The following is a 19,188-nucleotide window of genomic DNA, read 5'->3' as shown; positions in this document are numbered from 1 at the left end:
ATTACTGCTACTACTATTACTATTACTGCTACTATTATTACTGCTACTGCTATTACTATTACTGCTACTATTATTACTGCTACTGCTATTACTACTACTGCTACTATTATTACTGCAACTGCTATTACTATTACTGCTACTATTATTACTGCTACTGCTATTACTACTACAACTACTGCTATTACTACTACTACTACTGCTACTATTATTACTGCTACTGCTATTACTACTACAACTACTGCTATTACTACTACTACTACTGCTACTATTATTACTGCTACTGCTATTACTACTACAACTACTGCTACTATTATTACTGCTACTACTATTACTATTACTGCTACTATTATTACTGCTACTGCTATTACTACTACAACTACTGCTACTATTATTACTGCTACTACTATTACTATTACTGCTACTATTATTACTGCTACTGCTATTACTACTACAACTACTGCTACTATTATTACTGCTACTGCTATTACTACTACTGCTACTATTATTACTGCAACTGCTATTACTATTACTGCTACTATTATTACTGCGACTGCTATTACTATTACTGCTACTATTATTACTGCTACTGCTATTACTACTACTGCTACTATTATTACTGCAACTGCTATTACTATTACTGCTACTATTATTACCGCTACTGCTATTACTACTACAACTACTGCTATTACTACTACAACTACTGCTACTATTATTACTGCGACTGCTATTACTACTACTACATCTATTACTACTACTGCTATTACTGATCATAACTCTTTCTCTCTCACACACAGTGCTACTTGCAGCTCTGTGAAACTAGGTGTGTGTGTGTTTCAGAAATGAGCCACCTTCAGTGTCAGCTACAAGATCTTCTCTTCTGTGAGCAGATCATCAGGCAAAGAATTATTATTGTTGTGAACCACCAAACATTCATACACCAGAGTGGCACTGGGTGAAGTGTCTTGCCCTAGAACACAATGGACTGACTAGGACAGAGCGGGATTTGAACCGCCGACCCTTCGGTTATTGGACGACCTGCTCTACCATCTGTGCCATGGCCACCCAGTCTTGCTGACAATGTCTCATTATTGCTCCTTGGTACTTTGCCCTGTCCATGCCTCCAACATGTGATGCTCTACACCAACACTGCAAAAGGGCAAACTACCAAACAGCAATAATGAGACATTGTCTGAAAGGTATGATGTGTGCACCCTCACCCATTGGTAGTGGATGGCACATTGAGGATGGGGAGTCAACAGTGACCTGGAGGACTAAAAATCCTGCTCCTCAAAGTGTTTTGCAGTTCGTCCACTGCACTTGGAAACTAGGCAAATGTGATACAGACAGGTGTTCTGTATGTCAGCAAGACTGTCTTTCACTGATCTGTGTAGGTGGTAGCACTGTGTGAATGTTCAGAAGGAAACAGAAGATAGAGCTGCATGGGATGATGTTTCTGACAGTGATGGTGATGATTGGACATGTTATAGAACCATGAAATATCCTCTAAAAAAAGCATCCATTGAACAAAAATAAAAGTTTACAGTGTACTGTGTAAAAAAACAGACTGAGATCTATTAAAAAACATGTATTGTTACATGACAAACACATCATTGTTAAAAGAAGAAAAGAAACCCTGCAACTGTAAACACTGTAAATGTCAAACAATGCTGTTACACTGATGTGTGTGTGTTTGTGTGTGGCTAAAGTCACCATGTGTAATATGTGAAATCAGTAGAAGCTTTTTCCCACAAATTTCCAAGATTTCATGGTCTACATTCACATTGCATGGTAATAATTGATCAAGACTTGTCTAAAATGTTAATGTGTATAAATATCAATTTGTGAGAGTTTTTGTGTAGCTAAAATGAATGTTGATAAATAAAACAAGTGAATCTAGCATCACAGAATTTTCGTTTTTTAATTTAATATTCATATAGATTTATGGCTTGTGACAAAAAAACTGCATGATATATTGCGGAGAACTTTTAACCCAAAGTCCATGAGGGTACAGTCTAAACAAAAATGCATTTAAAAAGTAGTGCCCAGACACGGGAACGAAAATCATTTTCTAGCCACTTTTCATGGTTCACCTTATGGCCTATGAGGAGCTACAATTTGAGAACTGAGAGGAGAATGAAATGAGGATGTGCTGCTGCTTTAACATCTGTCGATCATCTGGACTCAGCCGGTCCTCACACAGTCCTGATCACAGTGACCAATAACAGAGATCACTTCCATCTGAAGAAAGAAGAAAATACAAACAGAGATGAGAAATAAAAGTTTACTGAGACATTTCTTAATTTATTCAAACAGAGGAAACCATAAAAATAATCAAACAGACTTCTAATCATGGAGGTGTTCGGCAAACCAGCACAAAGTGACATTACATCAGGTATTAAAGCAAAAATTTTTCATCTGACTGAAAATTTTCTTCTGGTCAAAATCATTGGCCACTATTAAAAATGATGCAATACAATACTACTATAGCGTACAAGTTTATATAGTCAAATTTGGCAATACTGTAAAACGCACTGAATGGGAGAGTGTACAGGTGTAGAAGATTAGTAACATGGATAGAAAAAATGTCATGAGTGGTATTGGTGGGGGGTCTGGGGGTCCTCCCCCAGAAAATTTTTAAAGCTTCAGGTCAATTTTGGTGTTCTGTGGTTAATTTTAAAGGGTATGAAAACCTTTGAAGCAAGTGAAAATAATAACTAGAAGAAAACCTTACTGCAAAAAATGAGTGAGGCTGCTTCATTTTTTTGCACCATGATCTAATTGGAGTTCCATCGTCTCCCTTCTCATCAAGCCACGCCCACCTCCACCTATTTTTCACGCATCTCTCAATAGTTCCCACTTCAGCTCCTTCCTCTACAAACGTGTCCATGATGTCGTATATGCTAGCCAAAATGATCTGTACGTCGTCAAACCTGCGTCCACAACCCCCTCCCGCCAATAGCATGTTCTCTTTTGATTGGAAGAAATTACGTCAGCTGAAACAGAAATTCTATTCCGTTCCAGATCCTCTCTGAGGGGATTTAAAATACAGTGGCTTTGCAAATACCAAGGGTGTTACTCATTCATTCAGTTTTATCTTCGTACTGTACCACACAGATAGAAATAAGATGCTAAACGGGTCCAAATAAAGCACTTATGCAGTCGGGCGCGTAACCACGTAAGGCGCCGGCGCGCACAGCCGCACGCACGGGAAGGGCACATACACACACACACACACACACACACACACACACACACTAGTCATATACCGGCAAGAGGAGATCAGCTATGAACCCAGACATGAAGGTCCATGCAGATCAGTTCTGTCTTCTTCCCTTTTCGCTGTGGTTCTTTCAGAATGAAAGCTACTTGTTAGCACTAAACTAAAGTTAGTCTGGAGGCTGAACTTCGGTAAAGCTGAACTTGTCCATGTGTTTCTGAGGCACAGAATGAGCAGCGTTTCCTTCCAAAGAGAAATAGTCATCAATCTCTCCTCCCGACATAAAAATAAAGAAGTCATCTTATTATCATCACTGTTAAACCTGTCAGCCTCCTGTACCTGTGTTCAACACCTGCAGATTCAGGACAGCAGACCCAGGACAGGATCGCGGTGTCGACTGGACTCCGCAAAACACGTGAGGAAGTTACTTAATATGACTTTTTTCCCCCCTCAATTTTTCCATTTGACGGAAATCCGTCGTGGTGACGGAGAACTTTAATCCCTGCATTACTTACATCAGTTTCTTCAGTTTACAGTGTGGACTCCGAACAAGGTCCTCCAGTTCTTTAACATCTGAATACATCAGGTTGTTCAGACTTAAGTTGAGTTCTATCAGATGTGAGGGATTGGACTTCAGAGCTGCCGCCAGATAAGAACAGCTGATTTTTGACAAACTGCAGTCCCACAGCCTGAGTAAAGAATAAATGATGGAGATTGAAATTAACATTTCAGTTAAATATATTTAGGTTTTCAATATGAATGTGAAATATTCAACATTCATTTCAATCAAACAGTTTTTACTGACTGATTTTTGTACCTGCAAAAGAAAAAAAACAAAACAAAACAAATTGCAGAAACTATACAGTGGTAACAAAAACTATGTGAACCCTCAAAGTTTTCTGCATGAATTGGTCATAAAATGTGATCTGCATCTCAGTCACCAGTATAGACAAACAGAATGTGTTTAATCCAAAACCACACAAACTATGATAATATTTCATAACTTAATTGTGCACAGCTCTTAAACCCTCACAGTGGAACTGGAAAAAGGAAGTGAACCCTTAAACTAATGATTCTAAAAAGAGATAACAAGGTTTACGCTGTCAGAGGAGGATTAGAGTTAAGAATTCATAAACATGAATTGTAATCAATGAAAGCAGATGTGAGCCGTGCATGGAGCCACTGTGACTCATGAAAACACTCAAACCTCTGGAGTTGGATGTTCACAAGAAGCATCTGCTCATGTCAACCAGATTTCACAACAAAGATCTCGGAAGACCTTCAATCCAGAGTTGCTGATTTGCATGTGAGTGAAGGGGGCTCCCTCTTCTGCCTGGTTTCCTCTTCCACTTCCTGCCTTTTGTGCAGAAATACAAGATCCAAAAGGACAAACCACAAACCTGGGAGAAGCACTGGACATGTTTCCAGATGCTGCTGTTCAATCATTTCTTGATTGAGAATAACCTCAAAGCCTTTAAGGATTCACCAGTCTAAGTTAGACAAACTGTCCACAAATGGAGAGGATTGAATTCTGTGGCTACTCTCCCTAAAAGTGAACGCCCAGCCAAGCTGACTGCAAGGACACAACGATGAGTGGAAACAGAAAAAAAAAAGAACCATAGAGGAACAGCTGAAGGCTGAAGGACTCACTGGAAGACGGTAACATCTGTGTTCATGAGTCTATTCCACATCAGAGATAGAACACTCATGTCCAGTGCATGACACCACAGAGGAAGATGCAGTTTTACAACAAACATCAGTGCATGTGTAAAACTGACCAAAGAGCACTGGAACACTTTACAACATTAATGGAACCATGTTCAGACTGATGGAACTGGAACTGTTTGGAAGAACACACAGCACTAGGTTTGACAGAAACCTAGAACATCATCCATACGGTGAAGTATGGTAGAGGAGCATCATGATCTGGGACTGTTCTGCATCAGGACCTGAACCACATGATGTCACAGAATAGAATAGAATAGAATAGAATAGAATAGAATAGAATAGAATAGAATAGAATAGAATAGAATAGAATCTTTATTTTGTCAGTAGTTGTTTGTCACTCATGTAAACATGTACCACACACCAAAATTTGTCTTCTGCCTTTAACTCATCACTACTGTAGATCATGCATCACACACACTGCATGCTAGGAGCAGTGGGCTCACCATATCAGGCACCCATGGAACAAATGGGGGGGGGGGGTGCCTTGCTCAAGGGCACATCAGCTAACAACTCTCTGCCAGTCCAGGGAATCAAACCTGCAACCCTCCGGTCACAAGCCGATTCTCCAGCCGATTCTCCAGCCAATCTAGGCCACGGCAGCTCCAATCATGGAGGACAAAATGGAATCCTGAGTTTATGAACATGTAAACATAGAAGTAAAGTGACTAGAGCGGCTTCAGAAATAGAAAAATCCCCTTTTGGAAAGAGCCAGTCAAAGCCCAGAGCTGAATCCAACAGTGACGCTGTGGACTGAACTCACCAGAGCCATTCACACCACACATCCTAAGAATATAGCTGAGCTGCTGCAGTTGTGTCAGAAAGAATGATCAGAAATGTCCCTGGACATTGTGCAGGTCAGATCAGCAGCTCCAAAAACACTTGTTTAACATTATTGGCGCAAAAGGAGGTTCAATCATTACATTCACTGTGAGTGTTTAATAGTTGAGCTCAATAAAGACATGAAATATTATTAGTGTTTCTGTGCTATTAGGTTAAACACATTGTATTTGTCTGTACTTGTGACTGACATGTAGATTAGATCATATTTTATGATCAATTCATGCAGAAAACTAGAACATTTCAAAGGGTTCACTGAACTTTTCTTGAGACTGTAAAACAACATTATGGATGTCAGTTATGTTTGTTCATAAATGAGGTTCAGCTGCTCCTAAAATGGAACTATATAAAACTACCAGTGAACTGACCATAGACTCTGTAGTTTACAATCTGGACTCTGCAGGAAACCACACAGCTCCTTCAGTGATGAATCCTTCAGCTCGTTTCCACCCAGACTCAGTTTTATCAGATGTGAAGGATTGGACTTCAGCGCTGAGGCCAGAGAAGAACAGCTGATCTCTGACAAACTGCATCTCCTCATCCTGAAGAAAGAGTCAATGATGTAGATTAAATCTATTAAGGATCCAGTTCTATATGTTTAGAGTTTAATCACATGTTTTAGACTGTTTTTTCAGATTTATTTGTGTAAACTCAAATGTCTAAACTGTCAGACAAATGTAAACAGTAAAGAGTGCAATATTTACACACTATTTATACATGTGTATAAATCTGCATAAAATAGAGGAAACATTTCCTTATTATTAACATTAATCTCAGTATTTAGTGAGTGTAAAACTGTTGGAATAGTTGGAATGTGTTTTCATGGTTTGATGTAATAGAAATGAAAACCCCAGTGGATGATGTTCTCTATGACATCAACAGAAGTCTAAAGCTTTGACACTGGAGCTGAAGTACTGTCCTGCAGTAAATGCAGATCAGTATTCCACCACTGTCACTGACGGAAATGTTTGAGCTGAATATTCACTTTATCTCTGATTTAATGTTTGTTTGAGTGAACAAAGACTGAAATTATGATTTGTTTTGAGCAGTGGCGGACTGTGCATTTCACACCTGGGCCTTCAGTAGTGCTCCGTCTGAATCAATCCAGCCCTAAATAACTATTTTATGGTTATAAAACCCATCTTATTATGCAGAAATGTAGTATAAAGAGCCGTTGCATCTCAGATAGATAACTCCTGTAGCCACAATAAATGCCTTTACTGAATAAACAAACCCGGGGTGCACAGTCTCCTTCTACTGCAGCTACAGCTGCAACACACATGAAGCCTCAGTCACAAATGCCGTTACGAACGGCTACGAACACTGTGCGAACGATTTATGGACCATTATATATACTAGGCCTGTAACGGTACACGTACCGAACCGAACTGTTTCGGTACACACCTGTTCGGTTCAGTACACAGCTGTACCGAAACGGCACAGTATGATGAGAAAAAGAAAAAGGAACGAAAGGCGTCGTTCAATGCGGAACTTTAAATCCGTGCAAGTTCCACAGGGTCATATGGAACTAGTGCACAATGACTCGAAATATAAAATAGCAGCTGACATAAGGTTAAAAAAAACAACAAATATGATGTCAACCTGAAGGGAAGAGACTGCAGACCCTCCACCATCAGTCCAGTCCAGTTTGGATCAGTTCAGGTTCAGGTGAAAGACAACAACCAGGAAAGAGATGGAGATAAGACGGACGTTGTTTGGCCCCTAGGAACTACGGTAGTTCTGAAACACTGACACTAGTTCTGTCTCTCTCTCACACTCACACTCACACACACACACACGCTGTATCATAGAGGAATAGAACCTGGGAGTAAGAAGTTGTGAAGTTGAAAGGATGTAAAGTTTCACTATCGTTTCACGTCAGTGTTAGTTATTACGTTAGTTATGGACCGAACCCCCACATATAACCCCGCCCCCCCGCCTCCGACAAAAAACATAAAAAACAAACAAAAAAAAAAGTAACACCCCCCCCCCCATGTTTTTGACAAATCGCATCCTGCACACACACACACACACACACACACACACACACACACAAGTACACATAGTGGCCTAAACAGTTTATTTGTCCTAAAATAAATAATTTGGTTAATTTATTTGTCAGTGTTGCTCTTCAGTTTGTTTCAACAGAAATACCAATTTGCCCTCTTGTTAATGTTGCACTTCATGTGGAATTTTTTTGTCATTTTAATGCAGAATGTGAACTGACAGAAATGTGATTAGATTTTTGTTGTTTGTTCAAAACTCCCTTTCAGGGAAAAGAGCAATACTAATGTTTAAAATACATTTAGTAATATTTTATTTTCTATTTGATTTATAGCAGCAGAATTATATTATTCCTGTTTTTCTACATTCTATTGTCTCCAAAAATTGGTGGAAGAATGTTCAAAAATTCATAAATGCATTAAAGATATTTTGAGGGGTTTTCTTTCTTCCCGTACCTAACCAAAAAAAAAAAAACGATCCGTGGCTTTCAAAACCAAAAACGTACCGAACTGAAAATTTTGTGTACCGTTACAGGCCTAATATATACAAATACAAACTGTCAAGACGGAGTGAATGACTGGTCTCAAACGCACAGTGCAGAACATACAAAGAATAAAGTCTTTTATTAACAGAAAAATAAACTTGAAACAAATCTGCAGAGATACTTCAAAATCACATCCTTTTCTCACGGCGGCCTCAAGATGTTCTTGCGTTTTGAATGGAAGCTGTGCTGACTTCATCAGACAGCCGTAAGAAACTACTGCTCCATCTACGACTGCCTACGAACTCCAGAACTCATACAAACCGGGAGATGGGTTCGTACGAAGCTTTGTGACTGAGGCTTAAAGAAGCATCAATGACCTCATTAACTTGCAATACTATTTAGGAAAATAGCTACATTTTACTCACGAAAAATTCTGATTTGTACACAAAATCCAAAAAGAGTTCAACTCCTCTGTTGTACAGATCATCTGTGTGGGTACTGGGGGGACCGCTCATAGTTAGTGGAGGACTAATCCTTTTCCTGGTTGTGACCGGCTTGCTAGCTTCAGAATTGTTGAACCTTTCTTAACAATGTCCAGCTTTTCTGGAAAAGTCTGTGACTGGACTCCTCACTTTCTTGACCTGAACAATGACTTGACTTGTGTGATTTTCATCCTAGAACCTTCAGACGTTCTGCACACATAAAGGTGAACACTCCAGACTTACTTGTAGTTTGGACATAGTTTGGAACTTTCACCTCCGTCATTTTGGCTCATGCTGTTTTACACTCTTTATAGTTTCTGTCTTATTTTATCTTTTGTCAATCACATGTCTAAAAAAGCAGTTTTACAGCTTTAGATTCAGTTCAGATTCTACAGTTTCAACTTTATGATCATCTTGTCTGTTTTAACAGATGCAGTACTTCATCATGTGGTTATTCTGTATTTGTTGTGAACACAAAGTAAACTCTTCCCCCATGTTTAACTGTTGTCTGAATAAAGTTGGTGAACATTTTAATAACGATCTTCCTGCTCATGGTGTTCTTCAGTTTCTTTAAATTCTTTGTGTTTAGATACTGATGAATCTGTCATGACTCTATTGTACTGATGGAGTGGATTCTGATGTACATCATTATACTGTATTTCAGATAATTCCATTTTCAGTGTCTGTCAGTGAATCCATAAACACACACATTGTTGTTTATGTTTCTGGTCATTTCAACTTAGAAATTTATAATCTTTTTTTTTTTTTTTTTTTTTTTTTTTTTTAAGCAAATGCAATACAGGTATTTTGGATTTCACTTTGATATGTCTTATGAAAAGGGTTTTTTTTTTAAAATTGTAACAAGATCCCTCATATATTTGTTCTCATCTCTGATGAGGCTCTGCCGTTAGTAAAACATATAAACTCTATACTAGTTGAACTTTTCGTTGTATGAGATCAGATCAGGAACAGCTGTTGTTTCACTGGGCCACATGGTGGTACAGTAATTAGCACTATGGCCTCTCAGCAGAAGGTTGATTCCAGCACCAACTGTGTGTACGTTTGTGTGTGAGCTGTGCATGTTCTCCCCCTGTCTGCATGGGTTCTCTCTGGGTTCTCCAGTTTCCAAACATCCTCCTTTCTTAATAGTTCAAATGGGAAATCTGAATCGCTCATAGATGTGAATGTGAGAATGAATGGTTGTTTGTCTGTGACACTACTGTAGTGAACAGGGTGGACCTCACCTTCATCTATAGATAAGCAGGAGAACCTCTGGCACCCCCATGACCCTCAAGAGGAATGAACGGTTCAGAAAACAGATGGATCTGTTTGCAGTGAACTAACCACAGAGTTTCCAGTCTGCAGTTTGGACTCTCCAGTCCAGATGCCAGTTTCACTCCTGAATCCTGTAGGTTGTTTTCACTCAGATCCAACAATCTCAGATGTGAAGGATTAGACTTCAGAGCTGAGGCCACAACTTCACAGTGAGTGTCTGAGAGTCCACAGTTAGAAAGTCTATAAATACAGAATTTACATGAAATTAATTATTAACACATTTACTGAACATCTGAGCCTTACCAAGGTCAGGATATGGTGTTGTGTGACACCAGTTTTGTGAACATTTCAAAGGTTTAAAAAAGACAAGAAAACCACATTAATAAAATAGACGTGTATAAAAGACAGATGTCACAAAAAAGCACTCAGAGAGCGCAGACCTCCACCAAGACAGATCTGCCCCCCCCCCCCATCACCACCAAAATTTAATAATTTCTTCCTCGTGCCACTATCAACATTTCCTGAAAATTACATGAAAATCCATCCATAACTTTTTGAGTTATCTTGCTAACAAAAAAACAAACACACAAAGCAAAGTGATCACAATACCTCCTGGCGGAGGTAATGAAAGCTTTCAAACAATAAATCCAAACACCCTCGATCTCCCTCTAGTGGCTGGATGTAGTATAGTTCATAATGTTCTCCTTGTTCTATGGGACTTCAGACAAACTACAAAATCAAAGCATACATCCAATAAATGTTCATTAGGCTGATATTTATTAAAGAAATCATTTTACTAATTACTTTGATTTGAATAAGTTACATGAAGATCTTAAAGAGTGATCAACTGCTTCAATGACCAATCACTGTCAAGAATCCCTCAGAAACACAAACAGAAACCCATCAGTCATCTGGTAGGTGGACCTCACATCCCAGTGTCTCTACTCTGTTGACTCTGATCATACAACCATCATGGCAGTTCCCATATTTCATTTTTACATAAACAGAAGACAGAGCGTCATGTGATCCATCTTCATATTCAGTCTATGATTAATACTGTTCATATTCTCATCAGTACTTACTCAGCCTTTCTGTAGTTCCTCACAGCTGGGATCAGTCTGCGTCTTCCTTCATCTGATGTGTTGTACTTCTTCAGGTCCAGCTCATCTAGAACCTCCACTGACATCTGCAACATGTAGGCCAGAGCTGAACACTGGATCTCAGACAGTTCCTTCTGTGATCTGTTCTCTGACTTCAGGAACTCATGGATCTCCTGATGGACTGTTTGGTCCTTCATCTCTGTCAGACAGTAGAAGATGTTGATGCTTCTGTCAGGACAGATGTCCTCAGTGTTCATCTCCTTCAGGTTCTTGATGACTTTATGGATGAGCTTTGGTCTGTTCTCTTTTCGACCCAGCAGACCTCCTAAAAGTCTGTGGTTTGACTCCAGACAGAGGCCATGAAGGAAACGAACAAACAGATCCAGGTGTCCATTCTCACTCTTGAGGGATTTTTCCACGGTTTTTCTGAGGAAAACATCCAGGCTGTCATTGACTGTGAAATACCTGAACATTTTCATGGAAAGTGATTCTGAGTCCCTGTCCTGGTCTCCCAAAAACCTCTTCAGAACCTCTGTGTTGTTGTTGGTGTAACAGTGGTAGATGTAGACTGCAGCCAGAAACTCCTGAACACTCAGATGAACAAAGCTGTAGACTGTTTTCTGGAAGATCACAGTCTCTCTTTTGAAGATCTCTGTACAAACTCCTGAGTACACCAAGGCCTCTGTGACGTCCAGACCACACTGATCCAGGTCTTCTTGGTAGAACATCATGTTTCTTTTCTCCAGTTGCTCAAACGCCAGCCTCCCCAACTTCAGAAGAACTTCCATATCTGCCTTTGTCATCTCTTCTAGACTTGTTTCATGTCCTTTTTCATACTTGTTCTTCTTCCTCTTTGTCTGGACCATGATGAAGTGTGAGTACAGGTCTGTCAGGGTCTTGGGCAGCTCTTCTCTCTGGTCTGAAGTCAACATGTGCTCCAGAACTGTAGAACTGATCCAGCAGAAGACTGGGATTTGACACATGATGTGGAGGCTCCTGGATGTCTTGATGTGTGAGATCATTTTGTTGGACAGATCTTCATCAGTGGATCTCTTCTTGAAGTACTCCTCCTTCTGCTCATCAGTGGTGAAGCCTCGGACCTCTGTTACCCTGTCGACACATGAAGGAGGGATCTGATTGGCTGCTGCAGGTCTAGATGTTATCCAGATGAGAGCTGATGGAAGCAAGTTCCCCTTGATGAGGCTGGTCAACACTACGTTGACTGATGACTTCTGAGTGACGTCTGAAACAACCTCACAGTTGTGGAAATCCAGTGACAGTCTGCTTTCATCCAGGCCGTCAAAGATGAACAGAAGTTTGCAGACAGTGATCTGCTCTGCTGTGACCTTCTGTAATGTTGGATGGAAAACATGGAGCAGCGTCAGCAGACTGTACTGCTCATCTGTGACCAGGTTCAGCTCTCTGAAGGACAGCAGAACCACCAGACTGACGTCCTGGTTTTCTAAACCCTCTGCCCAGTCCAGAGTGAACTTCAGCACCGAGAAGGTTTTTCCAACTCCAGCCACGCCGTTGGTCAGAACCACTCTGATGGGTTTCTGCTGCTCGGGTAAGGCTTTGAAGATGTCCTGACACCTGATTGGACTTTCTTGGATGATCTTCTTGGAAACTGTCTCCAGCGTCCTCACCTCATGTTGGGTATGAACGTCTTCACTCTGTCCCTCTGTGATGTAGAGCTCAGTGTAGATCCGGTTTAGACGGGTTCTACTTCCTGTTTCCTCAGTTCCTTCAGTCACACATTCACATCTGCTCCTCAGACTGAGTTTATGTTCAACTGCAACCAGACAACAAACACTTGAAATACACACAGTTGAGTAAAAATATCTGTTTTCATCTGTCAGTGAATGTTAATACTATTTCATATTGACAACAGTTTCCAAATGACAAACCCTAGACCTGTTACTATGGAAACCACTGATCAGACATGGATCTGATTTATACAAACAGGAATAATTCCAAAGCAGTTCTAAAAACATGGACAAGATGATTGTCACTGACCAAGTAATCCTTAATGTGATTGAAATTACAGTGAGTTCCTTTCTGAAACCATCATCCATCATAAAACATTATTTTATCAACGTGAAATAAAATGGATGTTTTTGTTGATAATTTCCAACATATGATAGAAAATGTAGTTCAGTCTAATGCAGTTCAGATGTTCTTTGTTGTGCTGCTCAGTCAGTGACAGTTGAACACATGTTGTGTTTAGTGACCTGCAGACATGTTCAGACAGATGTCCAGTCTTACTTTGGACAGAGCTGTGGATCTGCAGCTCAGCTCTTGTTCTGGATGCTTCTTCACACTGGGGACAGGAGGAGTCTCCTGATGAACCAGACTGGTCCCAGTTAGAAGTGATGCACTGTCTGCACAACCAGTGTCCACAGCTGGTCCGGGCTGGATCACTCTGGACCTTCTGACACAAAGAACAGGACGGTGGCTCCACCTCAGGAACATGAGTCCTCTCCGTCTCTCTGTGGACATCAACACATTGTTCAGAAGAAGCTTCTTCAAAATTCTTTCAGATCAGCTGTTCAAAGGATCACATCTACACTCTAAACTCTGTCAGCTCATTTCTGGAACTCTGTGCTGGGTCAAGGACCTGGTCTGGTTGGGGATCAGACCCAGGACCTTGTTGCTGAGTGGTGCCAGTGTAAACCACTGAGCCGCCTCAACTCACAGTCTGTCTGAAAATGGCAGCTGGAAGGAATGATGAGCCTCCATTTCAGCTCTCATGTCCAACCCAATGCACTGTTGATTCTTTTTAACCCCATGTTCAGTCAAACCCACCTGACCTGTGACCCAACAGCCTTAACCCAGCGGTCGGGTTCTGAAAACAACCCAGCATTTCTAAGTGTGTCCACACCACACAGATGCAGATCATTTTAAAGAATAAACAGTCTCTTACTCTGTGTCTGAAGGTCCAGGTTCAGGACTAAAGTATGGAGGACTGTCCTTGGACCAGTCAGTCTTCATGGACAGACATGTGGACACTGGAGACTCTGCTCTGGGTCTGTTATACTGACGTCTGGAAACAACACAAGTCCAACAGTTGGATTGGACAGTATGTTAGTGTTATTCACATCTGAACACTTCATTTTCTATCACCTTTGGTTATTACTGATGTGTGTTTTTATTCTGTCTGAAGGACACATGTGGACTGTAAAGTGGACACATCATGTCCTGTTATGTCTCTACTGTTGTTTAACCAATAAAGTTTAACTAGAATCAGTGTCTCATGTTTGTTTAACTCTGAATACCTGTCAACTGGTAGTTTACGTCCATGTCAGAACATGTTAAATAAACAGATGCCTCCAGACTGAACATCTCTGATTTGTTTCATATTTCATAAAAACTGTTATCAATCCCAGTAAACATCAGAAAAACTGAGCCTGATATTTTCATTATTTATTGAAAAATAATCAGCCTCAGTAGAACCACAACATGTAAAATTAATATAAAAATTTGACAGAAATGATTTGCTCAGATGTAGAAATACACCAGGACAAAACTGCTCCTGGATCCTAATAAATAAATAAATAACTAAATAAATGCTCTGAGGCTCAAATGACACATTTGTGTGAATTTTCATCAAGTTGTAACTTAGTAAAGATGCTGCTGTGGATTTTCATTTACACATGTTAAAGACATCTGACACTTCAGACCAACTTCTTGTCCATGTGTCCTTTTGTCCTTACCTCTGTCTTTTACTAATTTAATGGCATTGACTGTGAATTTAAAGTGTGTTGTAACCAGTGTTGGGAGTAATGCATTACAAAAGTAAAGCATTACAGTAATAGATTACCTTTTGCTGTAACACAGTAGTGTAAGGCATTACTAATCAATATTCAGTAATATTTTACTCAGTACATGTTCAATAGTACTTGTGTTACAACACACTTTTGTCCAAAATGTAATTACTCAAATGAAAAAAACAAAAAACAAAACAGGAAGACTGCAAGACGTTAAGGAATCAAAAATGCATCAGTTCTATTTCCTGTTGGTGTTCAGCCAGTGGGTGAAGACGGCAGAGGACAGTCTATTGTCCACATGGACGTATGCTCATTACTAAACCTAACTCTGCTATAAGGGTCAAGTAATGCATTACAATTCTTAGTTAGTTTAGTTTTATTTCGAGGACATAGAATCATCAGAAAACAAAGAACCAAACAACATGGTCAAATCAAAGTTTCCACCCCCTAATGATTAAATTAATTCTGCTTCATTTGCTTTTTTAAACACACTTTTTTCCTGTATAACACAAAGCATCCATACAAACCATTCACACACACTTTTTTAGTCACCTCACACACAATCCGATTTGCATAATCAAATGTTTTCAATATAAACTATAATATTTATATACACTTTAAAGATTTACTACAAATACAATCATTAATAAATGTGTTACTATCTCCTAGTCTGAGACAGTAATATTGTCATGTAAGGAATTACTTTTAAATAGCAGTAATCTGTAATATATCATAGTTTGGAAGTAACTTGCACAACACTGGCTGTAACAGCCAAATGAATGTCAGTTCTTCTTCTGTGAGACATTGTGGTCCAAAGCCCCTCCCTCTTCAACTTCCCGTTGCACTTATCCTGTTTTCTGGGTCTGGGTTAGTGTACAGTTGAGGGACTTTTTGAGTTCCCTTTACAGGGTAACATAGTTGACAGGTCGAGTTGACATTTGTGCTGTTTTCAGCCCTAAAATCAACATAACCATGACACCACATGGCATTTTTACACAAAGATTCTTCTAAATATCATATTGGAGCAGCTATTTGTCATTCAATTTAAACAACTTAAAAGTCACTGAACTTAAGACTTTAACATAACTCAAATAACCACTAGATGCACCATAGGTTTGTGGTTTACGCAGTCAAAAACACAATGTCCATACCATAGATGGATTCCATGTGCTTTATTTTCAGGCTTTTTGCAGGAGAACAACAACCAAGGCCTTTCTGCTGTCTCTCCTGTTCATTCATTCATTCATTCATTCATTCAGACAGACAGACAGACAGACAGACAGACAGACAGACAGACAGACAGACAGACAGACAAACAGACAAACAGACTGACTGACTGACTGACTGACTGACTGACTGACTGACTGACTGACTGGTAAAAAACCATAGGCCCACCCAGGTGCATGATGGTCTAAGTTGGTACTGCCTATTTAAACCCAGGTGCCCACAGTCTAAACCAATAAGAAAACACAAAACAAAAAGGTGCTAAATACTAAAGAATGAAAGTAAGAACCATGAAAATCAATAAATATATCCTAAATATTAAACAAACAAAAAGCAAACAAACCAAAAATAAACACTTTGCAAAAAATACTAAATTACTAAACAGAAAAGGTAAATTAACTTTGAACTAAATCTAAATAGACAAATAGCTCCTACACATATATACAACTGAGTCAAAGTGAAATTGAAGTTATTTATAAAGATATTGTCATAACACAGGTGACATAAAAGTGCCATAAATACACACTTGACTCCCACACTACTTTATATTAAATAACTAAGAAAGAGGAGAAAGAACTTAGAGTCTTGCCAGTGTTTTCTTCAGGAGGAAATGACATCATGTGGAGCAGGTCATGTGATTTGGAATAAACACACTTCCTTTAGAGGTTTGTTTGTCACGGGTAACTTAGTTGAAAGTAATTTCTCGGACACATACAATTTGGTTTTTCCATATAAAATTTGACATACTGACAAAAAAGAAATATCTGTCATTATCTCAACTGAATAAAAAGAACACAAAACAATTTTTGACCTTGTTCATTTTATTATCATTTAGCTAATTAGAAGGTGGTTGTTATTAAATTCAAACAGTTACTTAGTTGATATTTTAGTATATCCAGTCATTTATTAATTATTTATTGATAAGTGACTTTTTCCATTATCAAATACTAATGGAATTTTTAAAGACATGACCATAATGAACATAAAACACTTTTTAATTTTTATTTTTTTTTTAATTTTTTATACAGATGTATGCAAGACATAGCCCAAGGACTTCCACAGTCCCTCAGTTATATATTGACCCATCTGCATCGAGGCCTCTGTCAAACAGCTTTAATATGAGTTAAATGTCACAATAGACTCTGGATGGGAAATGAAATCACTGCTAAAACATGTCCTGCAGATCATTTTAAAGAATAAACAGTCTCTTACTCTGTGTCTGAAGGTCCAGGTTCAGGACTAAAGTATGGAGGACTGTCCTTGGACCAGTCACTGTTCATGGACAGACATGTGGACACTGGAGACTCTGCTCTGGGTCTGTTATACTGACCTCTGGAAACAACACAAGTCCAACAGTTGGATTGGACAGTATGTTAGTGTTATTCACATGTGAACACTTCATTTTCTATCACCTTTGGTTATTATTGATGTGTGTTTTTATTCTGTCTGAAGGAGACATTTGGACTTTAAAGTGGACTCATCATGTCCTGTTATGTCTGTAGTCAAATATTAAAGGTGTGTGACAGTGGACTCACTGTGGATCAGAGGGTCCTGGTTCATTACTGCCCCCTGGAGGTTCCTTTATGGACAAACCCCTGTTTGTATAATGGGATAATTCTGCTCCGTCCTCCACTTCATCCACACTCAGACTCATACTGTGAACTTCAGTCAGTCTGAAAGGACAAACAGTAAAACTACTGTGAGCTCATGTCACTAAAACACAGTGTTCATCAGTCACAAAAATTGACACAACAGGAAATAAGCCAGTGGACACAGAGTCCAGTAAACCTCGTGGACTCTCAGCCTGGAAGTGACTACATCCATGTTTACAGTTCCAGTCGACACCCGGAGAGACTAAAACAGGAAAAGGATCTGAATGTCAGACTCACCCTGAACCAGACGTCTTCTGTTCATCTGTCAAAATGGAGTCTGAACTCTGAATACTTTCACTTCCACATGGAACTGGATCAGCTGTGGACTCTGCCTGTTACTGCATGTTTTGTGTGTTTGTAGATCCACTGTGATCTGTAAGTCAGAATGTACATGTGTAAATGATAAACTGAGGCAGAATATTGTTCAAATTACACTTATTTTTTTAAAGTTTGTTCATGTTATTCACATCTTTTGAAAGGATCGTTTGTAGATGTAAACTTTTTCATAATGTAAATTTACTTTTTTCACTCTAAAACAGAAAAGTTTGGAGTTGCCGTTATTTATATATTATTCTGTTATTATTTTACTGGTCTGGCCCTCTTCAGATCAAATTTAGCTGAATGTGGAACTGAACTAAAATGAGTTTGACACCCCTGGATTAGACCAAGGCTGTCAAACTCATTTGAGTTCAGGTTCCACATACGAATATGATCTAAAGTGGATCAGACCAGGAAAATACTGTTACACCTCCACATCCAAGTGCAATTACATTAAAAAGGTTTACATTTACAGACTACACTTAAATAAATGTGAATAATCTGAAATATGTTCAGTGTGACTTTTCCATTTGATAAATTCATCCCATGGGCCGGATTGGACCCTTTGACAGGCCAGTTCTGGTCCACGGGCCATATGTTTGACACCCCTGGATTAGAAAGAGAAGGGAATGTCCTCAATCCTGTCACAACTTCAATAAATCTATAAACACAACCATGTGTTCTGCCTCCATGAGCACAAAAACACCTGAGCTGTGGTCAAACTACACAAAGGAACACAAACTAAACATTTGTAATGTAATGCGATTTCCAACCAGGGTGTCAGAGCCATGTAATAATCACCCAGAGAAAGCAGCACAATACAATAATCTTTATTCCAAATAAAACACACAATTCATAAATGAGGAGGAAAAAAAGTGTGAGCTGTGGCTGGGGGAGTTCTGCGCTATCTCACTCAGGAAACAGCCCCCACCATTACCCACTTCCAAATATCACAGCAAAGCTTAAGGTTCACCCCAAACACAACAAACTAGCACCCTCTACTGGAGGCACTGCAATTAACACATTGGCCTTATTTCACACCGTGTTCAGCACGGCAAACCACGGGAGTCCCAAAAGAGGCAGGGGCCCCCCTTCGCTGC

General features: G+C 39.4%; 1 protein-coding gene across 2 annotated transcripts; it reads right to left on the bottom strand.

The window, feature by feature from the left end:
- Window positions 1-1,864: 1,864 nt before the first annotated feature.
- LOC115436603 (NLR family CARD domain-containing protein 3-like) lies at window positions 1,865-18,080 on the bottom strand. 2 transcript variants are annotated; one of them, XM_030159491.1, is made up of 10 exons: window positions 18,008-18,080; window positions 17,654-17,791; window positions 17,331-17,450; window positions 14,051-14,170; window positions 13,393-13,616; window positions 11,110-12,919; window positions 10,097-10,267; window positions 6,151-6,324; window positions 3,733-3,906; window positions 1,865-2,238 (listed from the first exon to the last, which is right to left on the bottom strand). In XM_030159491.1, the coding sequence occupies exons 2-10, from the start codon at window positions 17,770-17,772 to the stop codon at window positions 2,229-2,231; spliced, it is 2,922 nt and encodes a 973-aa protein (XP_030015351.1). In that variant the 5' UTR covers window positions 17,773-17,791; window positions 18,008-18,080; the 3' UTR covers window positions 1,865-2,228. The 2 variants fall into 2 exon arrangements, with proteins under 2 accessions (XP_030015351.1, XP_030015352.1); XM_030159492.1 differs by lacking the exon at window positions 17,331-17,450 and having other exon boundaries at window positions 1,866-2,238.
- Between the last annotated feature and the right edge of the window lie 1,108 nt (window positions 18,081-19,188).

Source organism: Sphaeramia orbicularis, chromosome 17, assembly GCF_902148855.1.
Source record: "Sphaeramia orbicularis chromosome 17, fSphaOr1.1, whole genome shotgun sequence".
Taxonomy (NCBI): domain Eukaryota; kingdom Metazoa; phylum Chordata; class Actinopteri; order Kurtiformes; family Apogonidae; genus Sphaeramia; species Sphaeramia orbicularis.
This window is presented reverse-complemented; position numbering and strand designations above follow the sequence as displayed.

What these genes read in the sequence shown, in the direction of transcription:
- LOC115436603 (XM_030159491.1), bottom strand. Translation starts at nt 17,772, where the DNA reads ATGAGTCTGAGTGTGGATGAAGTGGAGGACGGAGCAGAATTATCCCAT. An exon ending in TGCAGACTGGAAACTCTGTG is followed by an intron (nt 6,325 to 10,096) that starts GTTAGTTCACTG and finishes CTCTTTCTTCAG; the next exon opens with GATGAGGAGATGCAGTTTGT. An exon ending in TGTAAACTACAGAGTCTATG is followed by an intron (nt 3,907 to 6,150) that starts GTCAGTTCACTG and finishes TTCTTTACTCAG; the next exon opens with GCTGTGGGACTGCAGTTTGT.